This window comes from Hyperoodon ampullatus (assembly GCF_949752795.1).
Source record: "Hyperoodon ampullatus genome assembly, chromosome: 10".
In the NCBI taxonomy this organism is placed as follows: Eukaryota; Metazoa; Chordata; class Mammalia; order Artiodactyla; family Ziphiidae; genus Hyperoodon; species Hyperoodon ampullatus.
The window spans coordinates 26,922,867-26,945,163 of record NC_136923.1 but is presented as its reverse complement, the minus strand read 5'-3'; the positions used below and the strand labels follow the sequence as shown (position 1 = coordinate 26,945,163).

Genomic DNA, 22,297 nt, shown 5'->3' with positions numbered 1-22,297 from the left:
TAGGGGCAGGACAGGAATAAAGACACAGATGTAGAGAATGGACTTGAGGACACAAGGAGGGGGAAGGGTAAGCTGGGACGAAGTGAGAGAATAACACTGACATATATACACTACCAAATGTAAAATAGATAGCTAGTGGGAAGCAGCCGCATAGCACAAGGAGATCAGCTCCATGCTTTGCGACCACCTAGAGGGGTGGGATAGGGAGGGTGGGAGGGAGATGCAAGAGGGAGGGGATATGGGGATATATGTATGCATGTAGCCGATTCACTTTGTTATACAGCAGAAACTAACACAACACTGTAAAGCAATTATACTCCAATAAAGATGTTAAAAAAAATATGTTAAGTGGATGACGTATACAAGATAGTGAGAAGAAAAGGGTTCATTATTTGAAAACCACCTCTATCAGAATAATTGGTGTGATTACCTTTTCAATCTATTTCATTTTTCAGCATTCCCACAGACTCAGCTATTGAGAAATACCTTAGTATCTCTGGCAAGGGGAGGAAGGGTCTCTACAGGATAACCATGATGAATGCTTCTATTTTCCTGAATTTTACTGAAGCTGTACACTTTTCTGGTTGACAAGAAACAAGAGGATCTTCAGTATAAATAAGCAAAATCAAGCTGACTATGTAAACAGTTTTCTCAAGTCAAGCAATAAATGAAACAGAATAGGTTTCTGAGAAATAAGGAATTTAAGGGGACTGGAGTTTTCTGCTTTGGTTGTCAGCTAAGCTACACCCCTAGAGATTTCAGTTCAGTAGGTCTGGGTCAGACCCTGGAATATACATTTTTAACAAGACCCATAGTTATGGTGCTAGTTGTCCATGGACTCCACTTTTTTAAAAAACTCATCCTAGTTTTAATATTCTCATTATTTAATAGAAACAGATTAACGTAGAAGTTAAAAAGTTCCTGGCCCTATTTACTAGCTTTGTGGTTTAGCACAAATTACTTAATCTTTTCTAAGCCTGTTTCTTCATGTGTAAAGGGGGAAGGGGCAATAAAATGCCTACATCATAGGGCTGCTGTGAGCATTAAATGAAACATTACATATAAAATACAATATCTAGCACATAAATGCTCCAGTATGTTAGTTGCTATTAGTATTACTATTTTATCATTTTGTCATTATCCGAATTGTAAGAGAATGTACACAAAAAATATATTTTTAAAGGAATCAAGTTTTGCTTAGTAAGAGAAATACTTCTTAAGCATAAGTTGGGAATTTATTGTGTGCGTCAGTGGTTTTATCATCATTGTTGGTTTTGTAGATAATTTTCCAGGTGTTCCTTTACTGATATCACTAAGCCTCATTCATGTCTATTTCCAAGTGCCTCCCTAATACTCAAGGGATAATTTAGTCATTTCTGAAGAAGCAGAATTTTGGCTCCTATATTGAATTACAGATCACCACCCAGTTCACAGCATGAGCTATGTACTAGATATAACACATCTTCCTTAGGTATCATGTATTGAGCAGAATGTACTGCCTTCCAAAATCTTATTTTTCTCTATTAAGTAATATATTGGGCCTGGATGCTGTCCTGACAGAACTTATTCTCTAAAATAGAAGTTCTCAAAGTTCAATCAAACTAGGGTGTATCAGTCATCTTACAGAATCAAGAATGTTTGTTCACTTATCCAAGTCCTGTTTACTGAGTGTCTAACAAGTGTCAGGCATTCAGGATTTACAGAGAAGAAGAAAGTCAAGATCCCAAATCAAGTGGAGACAGAAAAAAAAAAAAAGTAATTAAATACATTACCAAGGAAGTGTGGTTGGTGATGGGCACTATGAATGACATTGAACAGGGAGATGTGATAGAAATGTCTAAGGGAAAAGAACTATTTTAGATTAATAGTCAGGAAAAGACTTTCCCAGGAGATGACATTTTGAGCTGTCGCCTGAATGCCATGAAGGAACCAGCCATGGGCAATGTCAGGAGACGGAGTGATTGAGGAAAAGGGAACAGTCAGTGAAAAGACCCTAAGCCAGGACCTGGTGGGTCACGTTTAGGAGTTAGGGTGTGAGTCTAAGTATAATGAGAAACCACTGGAGAACTTAAGGGGGAGGATGTCGTAGTCTAACCCATCATCATTTCAGGATCACTTTCCCCTTCGCTGCTCCCCTCTCTCTAAAGTGACTAGCTACTGTGAAACCTAATGGCATGATGTTTCACTGCAGTATCTGCTTCCACGAGTCCAGCTACAATCTCTGTAATTTCTCTAATGAACTTGTCACAGAGGCTTGCCGTGAAGGTCCCAAATCACATCTCACTTATGGCATCGAGTTTTCTCTCCATAGCATTTTAACGATTCTCCTCTCTGGTATCTCTGGTACTTTAGGTTACACCAAGTGACGTTTGAGGTGCCCACCTGTGAGGGGAAGGAGCGGCAGAAGGTGGCCCTGATTGGCGACTCCTCATCTTCGGCAGAGTTCTTCGTCACCGTGGCTGTCTTTGCCTTCCTCTACTCCTTGGCCGCCACTGTCGTTTACATCTTCTTCCAGAACAAGTATCGAGAAAACAACCGGGGTCCACTCATCGTAAGTCGTTTGCTTTATGAAATAACTTTTTCTGTCCCTTCTAATTTCTTTTTTCCAGTGCTTAAAGGCTTTGGAGTTACCTGAGCCCTCAGGGCAGGTATTTGAAAGACAATCACATTCTTTTTCATCCAAATCTCTTAGATCTAAAACGAAAACATGATGCCTGTCATTCTTTTGTGCGCCTGCGCTGGAGAAGTATTGTAAGAGTTGCTGGAAACTCCTCTGCAATAAATGCTTGGAAATCTCATGAGATCAAGGAAAGAGTAGTGAGGCTTGCTGCAGATTTATTTATAATTCCAGTATTATGGAGGTAGTCGACCATTTTTTCTCACTGGTTGTTTAGACAGTGTGACTTGTACTTATTGAAATGTGTTATTCCTTTGGTATATGATAGACTGTTCATAGAATGGTTTAGTTTGAAGATGGAGTTCTCTGTCTCTGAATCTCTCTCTCTCTCTCTCTCTCTCTACCTCTATCTTATCTCTTTCCACCACCAACCCTCCCCCACTTTCTTTTTCCTTACACAGTGGTTCAAGGACTCACCTGAGTGAAACCAGTCTAGCTCAGCATGTCCAAATAGGGACACACAGACACCTAGGGGAACACAACAACTCTCAGAGGGGTACATAAGCATGGATAACTTTAAGGAAATACATTTAAAATTTTTCAGCTTTCTTATGCACATTTGCCTAAAACTTATCTTACTGAGAATGCCCTGCTTCTGAAAATATGTTACTGCTTCTTTCTTAATCACCTATTCCCCTTTTATAAAATAAAAGCATCCTTCTTTTCCATCCCCATACACGGGATATTGCTAGGTTGCGAAGCCTTGGAGGCACTAAAACAAAGGACCATTTGAAATATCGTTGTTGGTATTGACAAAAGTGAGTTATTCAAATGGCTGGGTAGTGTATCCTTTTGCATCTAAGGAGGTTTCCAATTTTTTCCTTTCAATAAAATAGAAATTCCTAATCTACGTCAGCTGATAGATCATTAAAAAGTAATTTTTGATGACAGATCACTCTGTGGTCTGGGACATATTACTCAGAAGGAATTCAGAGAAATTAGTGGCATCACTGTAACAAAACCCCATCCATTCTCATCTACTCATTTCTGTGAGCAAACCTTCTCAACACATCTGTACAACGAGAAATGGAAATAGAATTTATGCTGAATCAAGTCCCATGTTAGAAGTAAGTAATATTTGTCCCTCGAAAGTGCATCAGCTAATTGAAGAAAAAACAGTCCCATACATTTCTAATAAAAATTTTACTTTTAAGATTTAATAATTATTAACATTTATAATATATTTATGTTGTTTTGGACAGTTGTGCATTAATAACATTTTTAATGATTACCCAACTCAAAAGAAAAATTGTTGATACTTAAAGCATTAGGGTCATGGGTAATCAAAGAATAATTTTAATTTATATACATATTTTTGTTGCAAAGAAATGTAACAGGGTGATCGATAAAATGCTTTCCAGTATAAAAAAATGTTATATGAGGCTATCATTCGGTGGGGGAAGTATAATGGAAATACAAGTTCAAGGAGAACAAAAAAAACATGTAAAGTTTCTGACTGTTAATGAGGAATTTGTTTAATAATTTTTAAATGGGTAATAGAGAGTATCAAATAACAATTCCATTGAATTCATCTAAAAATTGATACAATGGGATATATTTTTAAATATCAATACTTATGCCCAACATTACACTCTTGCAACTGTTTAGACTTTTAATAAAAACAAAATTATATGTCAACTTTATACGAATAGGCACACAGTTTTTACAAATTCTTTTAGGGAGTATGTGAGTGAAATAAATTTTACAGATCTCTAGTCTAATCTATATATTATAGAGACCAGAAACTTAAAATCAACATGTTTTGAAGGGTAGCTGGGAGAAACCCTTATTTGTAAAACGTCATGATTAAGTTTGAAGGGACTGGGGAGAGATCTGTTTTATAGCACTTCAGTATGTTATTGTGCAAAAAGAAAAGTCAATCAGCAGAACTTGAACCTTTGGGCAGATGTCTTTTTTTAAATTTTCCCTCCCAAATTGGAGCTACTGGTCTTAATGGTTTTAAAATATCTTTAACAGTGTCACCTACCTTGGGGTTAACCCTCGCATGATGTGCAGATAGATACATCAAAGAGGTTGAGATACGTGTGTGTGTGTGTGTGTGTGTGTGTGTGTGTGTGTGTGTACTATAAAACTGACATGTGTACATCCATTCCTGGATATATGTAGACACTGTCATAGAATTATAAAGTCTGAGGAAATACTCTGACTTCCAGAGAGAAGAAACTGACTCAGTTAGTTTGCCTATACAGTGGGAAAAGCTCTATTTTGTTATATAAAACTACATTCTCCTCATAAGAAGTAATCTTGTGAGGCCATGCTATTTCATCTCTGTGTAAATAGTCTTTCCAATCAAGCAGGATATAATGAAATCCTGAATTGTGTACTACACTAGGTAGGTTTTGTTTTATTACATCGTGGAAGAAGGGGAGGAGCGGGGAGTTAATTCTAGTAATAAAAAGGGAAAGGCTCCTAGGTGAGACTTCAGTGATATTAAAAAACTGGGGGCTTCCCTGGTGGCGCAGTGGTTGAGAGTCCGCTTGCCGATGCAGGGGACACGGGTTCGTGCCCCGGTCCGGGAGGATCCCACATGCCGCGGAGCGGCTGGGCCCGTGAGCCATGGCCACTGGGCCTGCGCGTCTGGAGCCTGTGCTGAGCAACGGGAGAGGCCACAACAGTGAGAGGCCCACGTACCGCAAAAAAAAAAAAAAAAAAAACTGATGTGCTCATTACTTAGCAGATAAAAGTTAATTTAAAAGAGAGCCCAAATCCTAAGAGTCACAGAGACAGAATGAATGTAGAGGATCAGTATGACGCCATTGCAGCTGCAAATGACAAGCCTTTCCAGTTCTAATCCCACAACAGTGGGGCCGTGACTGGGGAAGGAGGGGTGGGCTATGGTACCCACCCTTAACTGTGAGTTAGCAGGTTAAGGCCAATCCACAGTGTGAGCAAGATCTCAAGAAGGTGGTTCATACCTAAGAAAACCTTCAAATACTAAACTAACAGTAATTGTACTTTTTTAAAGCCAAGCCTATTTATTCAGAAAGACGGCTACTGATCATTACTTGTTCTCTCTGTTCCTGTCACTAACTATTCTTTTGTTATTGTTGCTTTGTTTTTTTTTTACAAAACCCACATTTTCCCCTTTATTCTGTAGTTCGGGATTCTCTATAATCCTCTAGGACATGACAGGATACATCATGCACAGATAAGATCAATGTGGAGGAAAGTGATGAGGATGGTGATGGCGTTGATAATAGTAACAACAAAAATACCGGCTGGTATTGATAGAGTTTCTTACTCTGTGTGGAGTTGATTTAATACTCACAACAACCGTAGCTTGTATTGTTATACACTTTTATAGGTGAGGAAAGGGAGGCTCGAAGTTACCCAATTAACTCTCCCAGGTCACATTACTAATAGTCAGAGGGTAGAGTTTGAACCCAGGTCTCTCCAAATCCAGGTCCCAAATTCATAACTACCATGCAAGAGGGTCCAAAATACTGATAGGCAATGTGCTACAAATTTGGAGGGGCATAGGTGGGTAGGACAAATTGGTTTATACACCTGGACAGCTCCTGTTATTTTCTTGCTCAGGATATAGAGAAATCAAACCCTAGAACCCCTAGACTTTTCTGCTTATTTGACTGTCATAGAGGGTTTTTTAAAGTTTGCCTTCAGAATCCATTTGGAGTTATAGAATGGCTGCCGTGAATCTATGATGCTAGGATAACTAGAAGGTTCTGCTGTTTATCTCTGTTGCACATGAAGGATGTCAGTGATAGAAAACAGGCTTTAAACATGCCCAAGATCAATGGCGATTATAAATCAGAGATTACCAGGACTGATTACTATATATTTGTAAGCAGTCGTGAGCAATTTCAGGCAGACTGGAGCCAATGGCTATTATCAATGGCTATTTTTTAAGGTATCTTTCTCTACTGAATATGCTTGACAAGATTGCCCACGTTTAAGTGAAAATGAGAATCTGCATGTCTTTAGAAGTAACATAATTGTTAATAATGCTGAATGACACAATAGTGAGAAAATCAGGCCAACAGAATCAGCCAGCTACGGTACGTCACCACAGTGAGTGCCTTCTTGTACAGATGAATAAATATCTTTCTCAGAAAGCAGAATTGGCCACCTGAATGGTACATGATTGTGGAATTGAAATGTCACCTCTGGTTATATCATTCTGTCAAGTTCCTTAGAGTACAGTTTTAAAGCCAAATCTCCTTCCTAGATTTCTGAGACAGGATGTTCTGAACCATTTTCAGATCTCATGTCAAATAGTGACGATGTGAGGCTTTAGGGTTTTTTTTTTTTTAATTAATGTAAAGTAGTTTAAAAAAATAACTTATCTTACCGAGCTGACAAAGTGCTCTCAGAATGAGTATCTAATAAACACCATCCCACATTTTGGTGAATCCTTCTCACAAGAGATTTGGTTTAAAGTAACTACTCTAAATGTCAAGTAGAATCAATATTCACATTAAGATTTTGTGGGAAAGGAAGGGGCTGTGTTGTTGAAGCTCTCCATTTCCCATAAAGGAGACCAGGTTGACCAGAGGCAGTTTATGGGACTAGAAGTGTTTACCCATTGCAGTCATGCGGTGGTCCCATGGCTCACATTTGTTTTATGCCCGATGCATTCCTAATATTTTCATATTTCCCATCCAGCCTCAAAACAATCCTGAGAGAGACGTGGAGCGATTACAATCAGCCTCATTCTACAGATTCACTGTGACTCCTCTTTGTCAAGCACCAGGCATGGGAAAATGAATCCCTGGGAGATTAGGGACCTTGCCTGTGGTCAAAGAAGTTAATGGCAGAACAAGGACTCAGACTCTTAGGCCAGTGATCTTGAGGGTAGTGGCTAAACTTTGGGGTCCTGGATTTTAATCCCCCCTGTATGACCTGTTATTTAACAGTTGGAAGCCTACAACTTTATCTATAGAATGAAGCTAATAATAATACACATGTCACAAGGCTGCTGTAAGAAAAGGAAGAGTTAATGCCTACAAAGCGCTTTGCACAGGGAGAGGCACACCAGCAAGTGATGGATTAATGGTATCTAATTGTAGCCCTGTTGTTATCCTCATGTTAATTTTTCTCCTGCCCATTACTAGGTAGTACCTTAGCCCCCTAAAGAGGAATTGCAGGCGCCTTCCTTTAATTGCCTGCAGCCCTCACAATACTACTCTCCTCCAGTCCCCTTATCCCAGGCACTTTCTTCCCTCGACCCCCACCCGCTGCCAAGTCCCACACGATCAGGCTTGACTCAGGACTACTTCTCAGATCGCAGTTGCTAGGTTGAGCCTTCCAGTTAACCTTTCTGTTTCTGGAACCCTGTGAGATGATTGGAAGGTGGATTTTTAACCCCCTAACAAAATAAGGCTCCCCATTGTCAAGTAGGGGCTGAGGCCATCACTGAGAGGAGAATAGCAGGCAGGCACAGAGCTGGATGCTCAGAGAATCCAACGCGTGCTCCTACTCTCAACTGCATCTTTCTTGGCTGTCATTAGAGATGGAAATCAGAATTGCAGTCTCTGAGCTATTCAGAAATTGCTGAGAAGCCCATCTCTCGCCTCTCTTCTCTCTCCTCCCCTTCCTCACCCTTTTTCCCTCTTTTCTTCTCTCTCTTCCCTCTCTCTTCTCTCATCATGTTAGTTATACTTCATGTCTAAGTGTATTTCACTTAAATTGTATCTTCAACAGGCCAAGCAATGTGTGTATATGGGTGAACTAAAAGCATCCAGCCTGTTGAGGAAAATTATTTAATAATTATGACTCTCCTACAAATGACCTGCTAGAGGTTATGTAGATGGACTTTGGTGACCTACCTGGAGGAGGAAGTGAACCTCCACCCGGAAGCCAAGGCACTCCCTCCCCAGGTGGGCTGGGCTAATAGTAAAGACAACTTCACAGCATGTGGTGGATGATGAGAGGATAAACGGAGGAGATTATTTTGAAATTCTGCCCCAAGTATAATGTGTTTGGTGCAAAAAAAGAATAACATCATATGAAGCCTCCCAAATGTGTATCTTGTTAGGGGTAGTCACACCTGTCAGAATCTGACATTCTGGCTTGTGTGTGTGTGGGTCTGTGTGTGTGTGTGTGTGTGTAGTTTCCACTTCCAAGAAGTGTTGGCAGTACAAAAGGGCATGGACCAGGGCTTCTCTGGTGGCGCAGTGGTTGAGAGTCCGCCTGCCGATGCAGGGGACATGGGTTCGTGCCCTGGTCCGGGAAGATCCCACATGCCGCGGAGCGGCTGGGCCCGTGAGCCATGGTTGCTGAGCCTGCACGTCCCAAGCCTGTGTTCTGCAACGGGAGAGGCCACAACAGTGAGAGGCCCGCGTACCGCAAAAAAAAAAAAAAGGGCATGGACCTAAAAAGAAACGAAATTGAGTTTTCTGTAGTGAGGTGGATGGACCTAGAGTCTGTCATACAGAGTGAAGTAAGTCAGAAAGAGAAAAGCAAATACCGTATGCTAACACATATATATGGAATCTAAAAAAAAAAAAAAAAGTTTCTAAAGTACATAGGGGCAGGACAGGAATAAAGACGCAGACATAGAGAATGGAATTGAGGACGCGGGGAGGGGGAAAGGTAAGCTGGGACGAAGTGAGAGACTGGCATGGACATATATACACTACCAAATGTAAAATAGATAGATAGTGGGAAGCAGCCACATAGCACAGGGAGATCAACTCGGTGCTTTGTGACCACCTAGAGGGATGAGATAGGGAGGGAGGGAGGGAGACGCAAGACGGACGAGATGTGGGGATATATGTATATGAATAGCTGATTCACTTTGTTATACAGCAGAAACTAACACACCATTGTAAAGCAATTATACTCCAATAAAGATGTTAAAAAAAAAAGAAAAGGGCATGGACCTAACCTTACGTGAACTGTTAATCTAAACTACTATATATTTTGCATCAACAAATACATCGTTCCAGAATCGGCACCACAGATGAAGGCAAATAAATTAATCCACTTTAAATGTTCCCAGCACAACGTCTACACGTTTGATCAGATTTTACATCCTCAGCTCTTTTCCAGCTTTCTTATGATTAGCAGGTTCTTAATTACAGTTTAGATGAGGGTTAATTCCCACTGTATTTGGTACCACATTTCTCCAATTCACTAGTTAAACAAAGAGATGGGCTGTAGTCCGATAGCCTTAATAAAAACAGTGAACTGCTTATGGAATTAGTGTGATTCTTCAGGGGCCCAGAGCTCTTCCTGTCCTGTGTTGGAGCCAGTGCCTTCAGAGGGCTAGCAGAGAGTGTTTATCCAAACTCCATCCATTTTTGTCAGATTTCCTCTCATTCCAGGGAACTCATCATTCAATTAGAAAAACCAGAACCTAGTGGAAATTTGGCAAAGCCCCAAATGTGTTTCCTTTTTGATTACAAGACAAAGCTCTTCCTTGGATTCAAGAGTAATGATCAAGGCTGTCTAAGTCCTGCTGGGTCCCAGGCCCTGTGCTAAGCACCAAGGACACACTGCAGAGTAAGACCTAGCTGCTGGCCTCAAATTCCCTGCTTTATTCCTATTACCCTTGAAGGCCAAATCTGTCATGGGAAGACAGTAGGTTACCAGTGGTTAAGAATTCAGGCTCTGTACCCATACTGCTTGTGTCCAAATCTCAGCACCACTGTCTGTCACCTGTGTGACTTTGGGTGGGTTATAGAACCTCTCTGTACTTGTGTTTCTTCACCTGTGAAATAGAGATAACAGTGGTTCTCAACCTGTAAAATCGTCGATCAGATTAAATGAGTTATTGCACACAAAGCAATTAGAACAGGAGCAAGTGCTCCTGAATGCAAGCCATTATTTTCCATCATGTAGTCTGGTGTCCATACTATGCTGTCCATGCAGCTAAGGTTTATTACATTTCAGTGGACTGACTGGCTAAAAAACAAAGTGGATAAATTCGAACTCCACTGACTCTCATCTTGAGAAATGCTTTGGAAGGCTTCTTGTTACACTGTTGACATCAAACACTCATATATTATTTTTGTTGTTTTCTAGAGCTTCCAAATTCAGTATAAGCTGCTGTCATTAGAGACAGGTGCAGTCAGCCCTAAGATGGGGTCACTCTGTCCCCATCACTCAGTTCCCCTCCCTTCAGCTCTCCCACTCCCATCCTGGCACTCAGATCTCATATTTTAGGGAAAGAGGGGAAAGAACATAGTTCCATTAAATAAGCCAGGCTCCAGAGAACAGGAGCTTGAATCCTTTGTCAGTTGGCAAGTCTGAAAATAGCAGAGTGTGAAGAGCAAAGTGGTGTAACAGGTAGAAATTGGAAAATTTGATTGTTTGGGGGCATCCAACTGAGAAACTAGATTCAGACTTTTACCCTCCTCCTATCATATTTTGAAAGTGGTGAAATATCGCCCACCTCACCCCGCCCCCATGATGGCAAAAATATCCTTACTCTTTGCTAAGTTTATTTCTTTGATTCCAGAACAAGCAGACACTCACACATGCAGCTTGGATTCACTGGGGCTTTCAGCAGTTCAGTGATGTCTTGCACTAATACCCATGGTTCATTAAACTTTCAAATAATTGGCACGAAGTCCAGAGCTTGGATATTTTGCAGCCCTCTTAGCTCTTTCTCCCAGCTGGGCATCTTCATTTCCATTGCTTATTAGCAGGACTCTAATCAAAGCCACAGAGCCGTGCAAGGGAGAGCTTCAAACCTTGCCCAGGGAACAGAAGAGAATGTGACTCAAGGTAAAACTGGCTTGGATCCCTTATGAGGGACATGGTTAATTGAAAATACCTGAGAGCTTGGCCAAGCTGTGATCTCCCCTTCACTCAAACACCTAGTTATCTGAGACCTGCAACTTGGAATCTGTCTCTAAGTTATTCTGAAATGTCTAAGAAAGATCTAATTGATTCATATACTGCCTCAAGAACACCTAAGCCTGAATTGCAGTGACTGTTATTTATAGCTTTGTGGGTCCACTACCGAATTGACTAGCCACCCCTGTAGGCAGAAAAGTATGTAGATACTGACAACCTAGAAATTACAAGACCAAAAAATAATAATAAAGGAAATTATTACAATGGAAAAAGAACTTAGAAAAATTGCAGCTGAGGCTAAGGAAAAGAAGGCTAAAATGCCACTGTTTGAGCTGCCATTTACTCTTGAGCACTTTCCACAGGCCAGAAATTAAATTAGATAGTAGTTACCTCATTTAATTCTCCAAACATCTTTAAGGTGGGTATTATTGTGCCCATTTTACAGATGCTGGATCAGATTTACAGAGGTTAAGTAACTTGTACTGTGATGCACAGAGAGTGAGGCTTCAGAGACACACTCTTCATCATGGTACTCTGCTACCACCCCATTTTTATCTGGAAGTATGAAAATGAAATCCAAGAATGTCTATCAGCCTATTCAGCATCCCCTATGTGCAAGACATATGGGGCCTGCAGTGGCATGAAATATACAAACCCTCACTGTGCTGCAACTGACAGTCAAGTCAATAAGGCAGGACAAAGACACATCATGATAAAAGCACAAGAGAAGTGTGTTTTACTAGAGCTGGTGATAGAGACATCATGTAAGAGTCAATGGGAAACAGCAAGTGCCATTTATTGGCTTGAGTGGTCAAAGAAGGTTTATGGAGTCTGTGAGACTTGACAAAGAGTAGAGACCAGCTGGATGGAGGGGAGGGCTTTTTGACTAGGGGAATGGCTTGAGCAAGAATGTAGGGGGAGGGCTTCCCTGGTGGCGCAGTGGTTGAGAGTCCGCCTGCCGATGCAGGGGACACGGGTTCGTGCCCTGGTCCGGGAAGATCCCACATGCCACAGAGCAGTTGGGCCCGTGAGCCATGGCCGCTGAGCCTGCACATCCAGAGCCTGTGCGTCCAGAGCCTGTGCTCCGCAACGGGAGAGGCCACAATAGTGAGAGGCCCACGTACCACAAAAAAAAAAAAAAAAAAAAAAAAGAATGTAGGGGGAAATAATATAATAGTGGACATATTTGTTGGCCTGCCACCTTCCTTCGTAGACTCATATGGTCCTGCTGAACTATCAGTCCTGGTGCCTCACTCAATAACATAAAATGGTCAGGTGACTCAAGCCAGGCAGTCAGAGTCTCCTCTGGGATTTATCTATGGAGTGAAGTTCTTCCTCTGGAATTGTGAGGCTAGGAAGATGTGAGTTTAGTTGATAGTGGTCACACTGCCCACGATGTGGAAGGAATCTGTGAAAAGAATAAAGCTGAGCAGAGATAAGCAGATCCTAGATATGGAGAGAAAGAAAGGTAGAGAGAGACAGAGTGACTTGACCAAAAACAAAAATGAGCACCTGGATTTAGCCATACCTGAAGCCAGACACACTCTAGACTATCCATTTTTGTAAGTTACTGAATTTCCCTTTGTGCTTGCTAGTTTGGGGTTTCTCATACTTCCCAAATGAAATAATCTTGACCTATACATAATTTCTGCCTCCTCTATAAAAAAAATCATAAGAACCCATACGTCAAAAGATATTTGCTAAGATTAAATAACAAACGTCTAATAGGGTGGTTAGGTGCTAAGCACATAGTAGATGCTTAAAAACAGTTTATTTATTCATAGGACCAAGAAAGAATATGATAGAGTAACTCCGGCAGTACTTCAATATTCATTATTATTTAACTCTAGTTCTTTCCATTTGTAATGGCTGCATAATATTCCATTATCACGAGATAATATGAACTATTTAACCAGCCTCTCATTGCTGGATTTTGAATTTTGCATGGTTTTGAATTTTTCTCTCTCTTCAGCAATGCTGTGATGATCAGCCTTGTGCTTCAATCCTGACATGTATTTTAAATCGTTTCTTTAGGGTTAAAAACTCAGAAATTGATTGTTCTCTTGATTTTTATAGAAGTTTCTATTTTAAGTTCATATAAAATATATCCCTAACAAATTACCTCTGATCTGAATGAAAAATTTGGATTCCAGATTTTGATTCTACCATAGACCCTTCAATCTTACACTGTTGGAGAAGAGCTCTTCCAAAAACGATCTGCAAAGAGAATGTTTTCTTCTGAGGGAGAAAAAATAAAACCACTTGCTCTAAGGAGGCTGCCACTGAAACATTTGCTTTGAAACTTGGGATACTAAGGGGACATCAAAAATTCAATTCAAGCCATGTTTAAGTATGCAGAAGCTCAGGCTTTAATTACTAGGGAGAATCCCCAAGACAGGCATTAACCTGCATGGCAGCGTACACCTGGCCCCAGAGGTGGGTTCTGCATACCTTTAGCTTTGGCAATCTCCTTTCTCACTGAGGCTCAGTAAGTGAAATTCAAGATCGTTAACTCCTACTCTGGCCACAAACAGAAGAAGAAAACAAACATACAGAAGTTGCATGTGATGCTTTTTTAAAATAAGGAATTGCTTTATAAGTTTCATCCTGGGGTGTCTCCCGTGCCTGCAGCTCTGTGTAGGGCAAGCCCTCAGATGGCCGGGGAGTAGCAAGACCAGCAGGCATCTGTGTCCAGCCCTGCCCGGCTGCCATCGGCCTCCCATGAGCTTCTGCATAAATCTGGTGGCTTCTTTCAAACCCCCAATTAAGCTATATCCCACAGCCTTCCTTCCCCTTTTTTTTTCACTTGTTCTATGAATTGTTGATTCAGGATTGAAAACACCAAGACCAAACTATATGGGATTCGTGTCCCTGATTAGAAGATCTGGCTGCCGAAAACCCCATTCTGAGCTTTATGAAACCCTCAGGCCTGGAGGATTGGCAAAGTTTATAGGGAATGGGCAGGGGGAGGGGCTCTGGAAAGGAGAGAATTGATTCGTGTTAGGTCATATTTGTGGAGACTCTCAGTGAAGTGGTCCCCCACCTCCTGCCTTGCATTCTTCCAGCCATCACTCCAAACACAGCTGCGTTTATGCCATGGTCCATCTCTGGCTCACCTCTCCTCACTCCAGCCTTCAAGGCCCTCCTAAGCCATGACCCTTCACCTACTCTTCAAAGCCATGTCCTACCATTCCCTATATCCCAAGTTTTCACCAAACTGGATGACTCACCATTCCCTAAACATGCTGTTTACAGGCCTACTTCTGCATAATTACTGAGCACTTGCCACCTGGAAGGTTCTCCTCTCCTCCCCTATCTCAACCTATCAAAATCTGACTCATCCTCGAAGACCCAGCTCAAACGCTCTCTGCTCCCTGCAATATTTCCTCATCGTCCACGTCCTTCCTCCAGAAGATATCTCAGTTCTCCCTCCTCAAACTTCCATACCTCTGTGTGGAAATCTTTCTTTGTACAAGTACTGCTTTGTACTTGAGTTAGATGTTGTTTCGTCGGATTCCATGACTAAACATCAAATATCTGAAGAGCAAGGGCTATTTCTAACACAGCTATAGTTCCCTATAGTCAGTATGAAAGTGAAACGAATGACCTTCCAAGCTGGTCCTCAAGGATAGGGTCTGTTGTGTGCATTCCTTCAACACGTACTTGTTGAGAGTTCCTGTTGTATGCCAGGAACTGTGGTTAGCACTGACTGCACACAGCACATGTGTATTCCAAGAGAGACACAGGAAGAACTGCCAGAAATATAGAATATGCACTGTCGAGATCTGGGTCTCTAGATACTGGAGGTATCCATTGGCACTGCTACACTTCAAGCAACAGAACCCCAGAAATCGAAATAAGCATCATTGTTATGAAGACAGTCCCTCAGCTCAGAAGAAACTGAGCTTTGCTGTTTCAACATGTTGGGCCCTAGCTCTTCTCAAATTCCGCCTGCAGCAAGCATACTACAATGTACAAGGAGTCTGCCCAACCAAAGTACCTTAAGGTATCTCTGTCATGTACTTTGTTCTGATTAGGCATTTTGTAAGGGGGAAATGGAATCAAAATATAGTACACTAGCATCCCTGTCATCTTTATTCCTCTCTGAAATGTGAAATTTGGCCTTAATTCATACTGTTCATTTAAAAGAGGTATTTATAATTGTGCTTCATCGAGGCAAATTCAAATTTATAAACTTGTGAAGCAGCCTTTCAGCCACTGGTTACTGACGCCTATCTGCTTTGTGCTTGTGAGAGATTATTTGGGAAATGTGTAATCAGAAAACTAAAGAATTACTCTTGAATAAGAGTGATTCTCTTAAAGACTCAGATATGAATTTTCCCCACAAAGAAGTCGTGATCTGGTAATATTCTATCTTCAAAATTCAGCTGTTTTCCAAGTGCTTGTAAAATAAAAGAAACATCTTTTCTATCATGCCTAATAAAAGAAAGCTAATTCGCCAAGACTTTATACTCTTGCTGATATAAAGTAATTTGATTGCTGGGGTGAGTGGGAATTAAGTCAACTTATTTCTTTGAAACAAGTGAAATTCCCTGGAAGAAAAAATTTTCCTGGCTGGACAGGGTGACCCTGTCCACATCTCTGATCCCAGGACAGTGCCACATTTTCAGTTGTCTGCTTGTGTGTCCGTTTCCTATGCTGGAAAAAGAGCTCCTTGAAGGTAGGACTGGGTTTGTTATCTCTGAAGAACCAGCACTAACTGGGTCAAAGCAGGAATTCACTAAGTGCTTAATTAATGGAATGAACTCCAAGCTCCAATGTGTGTGTATGTGGTCCTTTAACTAGAATTCTGACCCCTACATCCACTTGTCTGTCTGTTTAAGGCAACATACATCTATGTGAGAGTTCTCCATGCTACCATAGGTGCTGGGTTAGCAGAACAGATGGCTCTTTCCATTGTAATTCAACTCAAAGTCTTTCCAGTTGGTTTTTTTCTACCTACTGAACCAAATTACTCTAACAGGCCTTCCTCTCCATCAAAATTCCATTTCTAACTATGCATTCTTTGTATGTGCTCTTAACTGCCTCATTGCTCTGAGATTATTCAGACTTTGCTCCTGTCTTAGGCATTGTTCTTGCAACAAAGATTAGTGCCTGCTGACTCTGATTAAAGCATTATGCGAGGCACCATCACCTAAGCCTGTGTCTCTCCATCCTCGTTTGCCCTCTCATTTAATAGTTTATCTCTCCAAAACAGAAATACTTTCCTTCCCCATAGCTCTTGAATTAGGGGAAGAGGTCAGATATTAAATGCTATCCCATCACTCTTGTTTAGACATACAGAATTCTTATTGGTTTGCTAAAGTGAGAAATAGGAGCCCATTTTTCCCGTCTAGAACAGCTAAGTAGAAGTGAAGGGATGGATTTAAATTAGAAAGGCTATATTAAATCAGCCTAAATCAAAGCCAATTTCACTCCAGGAACTGTATGCATGAAAAGGTGTAATTATAAAAATTTGATATTCTGCTGCCTTTATGCATATTCACCTTATGAACTTAGACCTCCAAAAGCCTCCTAGGACTGCTTCCCCATTTTTAATAAATACTGAGAATGAGATGCTTCCTGAAGGAATTAAAGGAGGGAGAAGATTTTTTTTTTTTAAGCTTAGCAGCAATGTTAAAACAAAGAAGCAGCTCTTCTGCTCAGTTTTGTGTGTGCTTTGACAGTGCTACAAATAAAATGAACCTCTGGGGGGTCAGCAAAGAAATGATGATTTGGCGATTAGGGGGACAACTAATTCCTCCAGGGGGGAAATATTATTAATTGCAACTTCTAAATAACATCAGTGGGTGGGTCTCCGTGCAGTCTCTGGGAATATTTATCTTGGGAGAAAGAAGAGGTTTCAGAGAATTCCCAGAGATTTGTTAACCTAAAGCCCAGAGCTACCAGCTGGATCATTTCCAGTCCATGGGTGCCATAATGGTCAACTCCATACCAGCTAGAGGACAGCTGGGAGCTAGCTCAGGCTAAGCAAGTCATCACGCCCATTCATTCTCTGTGGCTGCCAACCTCAGAACTCTGTTCTGTGAGGTTTCATCAGATGTCACATCACACTATTTTTTTTAATTTAATTTTTATTTTATATTGGAGTAGAGTTGATCTACAATGTTGTGTTAGTTTCAGATGTACAGCGAAGTGATTTAGTTATACATATACATATATCCATTCATTCCCAGATTCTTTTCCCATATAGGTTATTGCACCATACTGAGTAGAGTTCCCTGTGCTATACAGTAGGTCCTTGTTGATTATCTATTTTATATATAGTAGTGTGTACATGTTAATCCCAAACGCCTAATTTATCCCTCCCCCCACCATATTTCCCCTTTGGTTACCATAAATTTGTTTTCGAAGTCTGTGAGTCTGTTTCTGTTTTGTAAATAAGTTCATTTGTATCATTTTTTTAGATTCCACATATAAGTGATATCATATGATATTTGTCTTTCTCTGTCTGACTTACCTCACTTAGTATGATAATCTCTAAGTCCACCCACGTTAGTGCAAATGGCATTATTTCATTCTTTTTTATGAGTGAGTAATACTCCATTGTGTGTATGTATGTGTGTATATATGTGTGTGTGTGTGTGTGTGTGTGTGTGTGTGTGTGTGTGTATATATATATATAGGGTTGGCCAATATGGACCACATCTTCTTTATCCATGCCTCTGTCGATGGACATTTAGGTTGCTTTCATGTCTTGGCTATTGTAAATAGTGCTGCATTGAACATTGGGGTGCATGTATTTTTCAAAGTGTGGTTTTCTCTGGATATATGCCCAGGAGTGGGATTGCTGGGTCATATGGTAGTTCTATGTTTAGTTTTTTAAGGAACCTCCATACTGTTCTCCATAGTGGCTCTATCAGTTTACATTCCCACCCACAGTGTAGGAGGGTTCCCTCTTCTCCATGCCCTCTCCCACATTTATTGTTTGTAGACTTTTTGGTGATGGCCATTCTGACCAGTGTGAGGTTATACCTTATTGTAGTTTTGACATTACATTATTAAGGAGGGATGTCAGGACTATTGACAGGCTGGCTTTTGTTTGACTTTTCTTCCCCACCCCCAAAATCAAAATTAATGCTGTGAACCCCTCAATTCCATTAATCTTTAAGGATGTAAAACTATAAATATAATCTTGAGTGCTGTGAGCAGCTTTGAAATCACTGCTTTCTACACCCTCTGTCTTACCCAGAGAAGTTGTCACTTGCCCAGAATCACATAGCTTGTTCTGGAAAGCTCCATCATTGTTCAGCACGTCCAAGTCCATGAAGATAGGCCAACGTGTGGATCAGGCTTGTCTTGCCAATCAGCCCTGCTGTCCCATTCCTCATGTCAGTTTGGTTCAGGGCAGAGGCTGTGTGAAAGGAATATGTGGGTTGTACTGTGAATTTTTTTTGGCCTCATTTACATCGAAACAATATCTGACTTGGGGACAAATGCCTCAACCAAAGTTGGGACAGATTTAGCTGTATTTTGCAAAGAACATTTACTTCCAAGATGCACTAGGTCTCAAGCTACCGGGTGGGTTGCATCAGTAGGTAAAGCCATTAGTTGAATGTCAGGGCTTTTTTTTTTTTCCCTCTTAGAATCTGGGTTCTTTTCTTTCCCTGCTGTGACTGATGAAATCTAAAATATTTATGTGGCTTTATAATGACTAGTTAGCATTTAATGCAGCTGCTATTTGCCCAGGTGCTTGACAGTCAGTATTTATTAACAGGAAAATAACTGCTAGAAAATCTGCACTGTGACATTTAGGCAGCCAGTCCCTCTGCAGCAACATAGGGTGTTTCTGGGAACAATGTTGGTGCCGATGATTCAGAGTGAAATTCATTGGCCAAATTCTGCCTAAGGCCTCATACTTAAACACCCCCCTAACTTACTAGACTTCATTCTAAGACTCCTGAAGGGTAGCATGCTATTATGCATTCCATTCACTTATCAAGTACTTACTGAGGATTGACTAAGTGTTGAGCATGAAGAATTAATAAGACTGGGCTCAAGTCTGAGTTAGGTGCTCCTCCCAGGATGCCTCGGGACTAACCTTAATGGAATGAGTGGTTCTCAATGGCGGGGCCTGGGGGTGGGGGGACTAAAGGGAGTATGAAATCCAGTAATGTTTGGAGACATTTTTGGTTGTCACTACTGGAGGGCGTGCTACTGGCATCTAGTGGTAGAGGCCCAGGATGCTGTAGACATCTTAGGGTGCACAGGACACCCTAACACAATAAAGAATTATCTGGTCCAAAATGTCAGTGGTGCCGAGGTAGAGGAGCCCTGTGGTGAGCTCTGTCTGGTTTGTAATTGTTTGGTTATATGTCAGATATATCAGTCTCCCTCATCATACTGGAAGATTTTTGAGTGCAGCAACCACTTATTTTTCATTGTGTCCCAGTACCTGACACATGTAATCCAGAACTCCATACATCGTGTTGAATGAATTAATGAAGACAGTATCCTATCCCTGAGAGAGCCCATGATCTCAGAAATGGAGATCAGTAAACAGGCAATTCAGGGATAAAATGTGTCTGGTCTTCAGAGTATGGTCAGATAAGAGAGCTATTTTGTGTGACCTTGTAAGTTATCCTCCAAACAGATACACTTTTTTTTTTTTGCGGTACGCAGGCCTCTCACTGTTGTGGCCTCTCCCATTGCGGAGCACAGGCTCCGGGCGCACAGGCTCAGCAGCCATGGCTCATGGGCCCAGCCGCTCCACGGCATGTGGCATCTTCCCAGACTGGGGCACGAACCCGTGTCCCCTGCATCGGCAGGCGGACTCTCAACCACTGTGCCACCAGGGAAGCCCCAGATACACTTTTGAGAATGGAAGTGAGCACTTGCAAATATCTGAGGCAGAGTGACAGGTGAAACCCTTCTACAGCCCACACGTTACTGAAAACCCACCAGGAAGCAGGGGCTGATGCTTCACAGAATCCACCACCACACACGTGAGGGATTCGTGAGGGATTCGACTATGGAAGACGGCATGAGTTGCTGGAGAAGTTTACACTGCATGTCACACAACAAAAAGTTAACGTCAATAAATAAGTAAAACTTTGTCAGAGGCTGGGTCTTCATCCCAGGCCCCCATTTCATGCCAACCCTCTGGCAGGTGCTCTGAGGCAGCACCTGTCTCTTCTGCTTCTTGAACTTCCCCCCACCAGCCTCTCCAGCCTTCCAGAGGGTGCTCCTTTCATGATGCCCCTGCTCCCCTTTTTTATCACGAACATGCAGCTCTCTCTCAGCTTGCATCCCCAAACCCACTAGCCTCGCTCAGTCACCGAGGGGTCCTCCCTGCATGGGAACGAGTTAGAGATTGTAAATAAAAGTAACCTTTCCCGGTGTGGAGGAGGGATAATTTAGGAGGTTGGGATTAGCAGATACACACTACTATATATAAAATAGATAATCAACAAGGACCTACTGTATAGCACAGGGAACTCTACTCAATATTTTGTAATAACCTATATGGGAAAAGAACCTGAACAAGATGTATGTATATGTATAACTGAATCACTTTGCTCTACACCTGAAACTAACACAACACTGTAAATCAACTATACTCCAATATAAAATAAAAAAAAAAAAAAAAAAAAGTAACCTGGGCTTCCCTGGTGGTGCAGTGGTTGAGAGTCCGCCTGCCGATGCAGGGGGCACGGGTTCGTGCCCCGGTCTGGGAGGATCCCACATGCCGCAGAGCGGCTAAGCCCGTGACCCATGGCCGCTGAGCCTGTGCGTCGGGAGCCTGTGCTCCGCAACGGGAGAGGCCACAACAGTGAGAGGCCCGCGTACCGCAAAATAAATAAATAAATAAATAAAATTTAAAAAGTAACCTTTCCCAGATGTGGTTTTCATGGCTCCAAGCTACAGTTGGGGTTTCTGCCGTACTGTGGCTACAGACAGAAGGGCAAGGTTAACCTTGGCTAGGATTGCCGGGGAAAAGCTTTAGAGAAGAGACAATGTTCAAACAGACTCTGCAGTCAGTTTACTCAAAGGAAATTGAATCATCAAGCCCATGGAAACCTGACAGAAGGTCTGGGCCTCCTGCTTTCTGGGTAGGTAAAGTTATCTTCAGCCGCAGGCATTCTTTGTTGAAGGGTCAGGAAGATCTTATGTAGAAACTTGCTAAAGAGTAAGGTAAATGACGAGTTTGGTTTGTGATTTCTCAAAGCCTAGGCTTTGGAAGAAAGACATTGGGGCTTCAAGTTAACTTCTTATTTTGCTTTTATACTAAACTCTTTTTCAATAAGAACCAATTGTTTATAATTTTTAGGACAGTGATTGTGAAAATAAACACCTACTTTATGATGATCCAGAGTGTCATAATGTCTGAGCAAATATTAGGGACAATAAAGTTACTATCTTTAACTTTAGGTAAAATGACTTCCTTTATTCTGTAGTCCATCTGACACACTACTGCATTAGAGAAATCCCCAACTGAGCCTGTAATGCACTGCCTCTTCCTACACTAGATTAAAAAGATTCTCCTTGACACAAAATCAACAGAGGCCATCACCCTTGTATAGATTTAGAGATTTCACAACTTTGTACATCAGTTTGATATCAGGTGGACCTTTCAGAATAAAATGTTACTGGTAGTTGATATACTCTATTCCAGTTGGCTTTCTGTGAGTACATGAAACAAACACCAGATGGTAATTTGTATAAAGATAAGGGAATCGGTGCTAATTTTGGAAAGTTCTTGGCCATTTCTCTCACCCAGAGTTAGGAAGGGAATTCTCAGTTGGAATGACTTTCCAGGTTTCGAACAGCACCTGTCTGATTTTCTTAAAACTGTGCTATCATTCTGCTTAACAG

The 22,297-nt window shown here is 41.4% G+C and overlaps 1 protein-coding gene across 2 annotated transcripts in view; it reads left to right on the top strand.

The window, feature by feature from the left end:
• SYNPR (synaptoporin) overlaps positions 1-22,297 on the top strand; it is a gene marked incomplete at both ends in the record, with an annotated part of 284,962 nt that overhangs the window by 243,974 nt on the left and 18,691 nt on the right. For both annotated transcript variants that reach the window (XM_079713569.1, XM_079713570.1), the window contains one exon: positions 2,353-2,551. In XM_079713569.1, the coding sequence (XP_079569695.1) occupies positions 2,353-2,551 (199 nt within the window). The remainder of the gene's footprint in view (positions 1-2,352; positions 2,552-22,297) is intronic.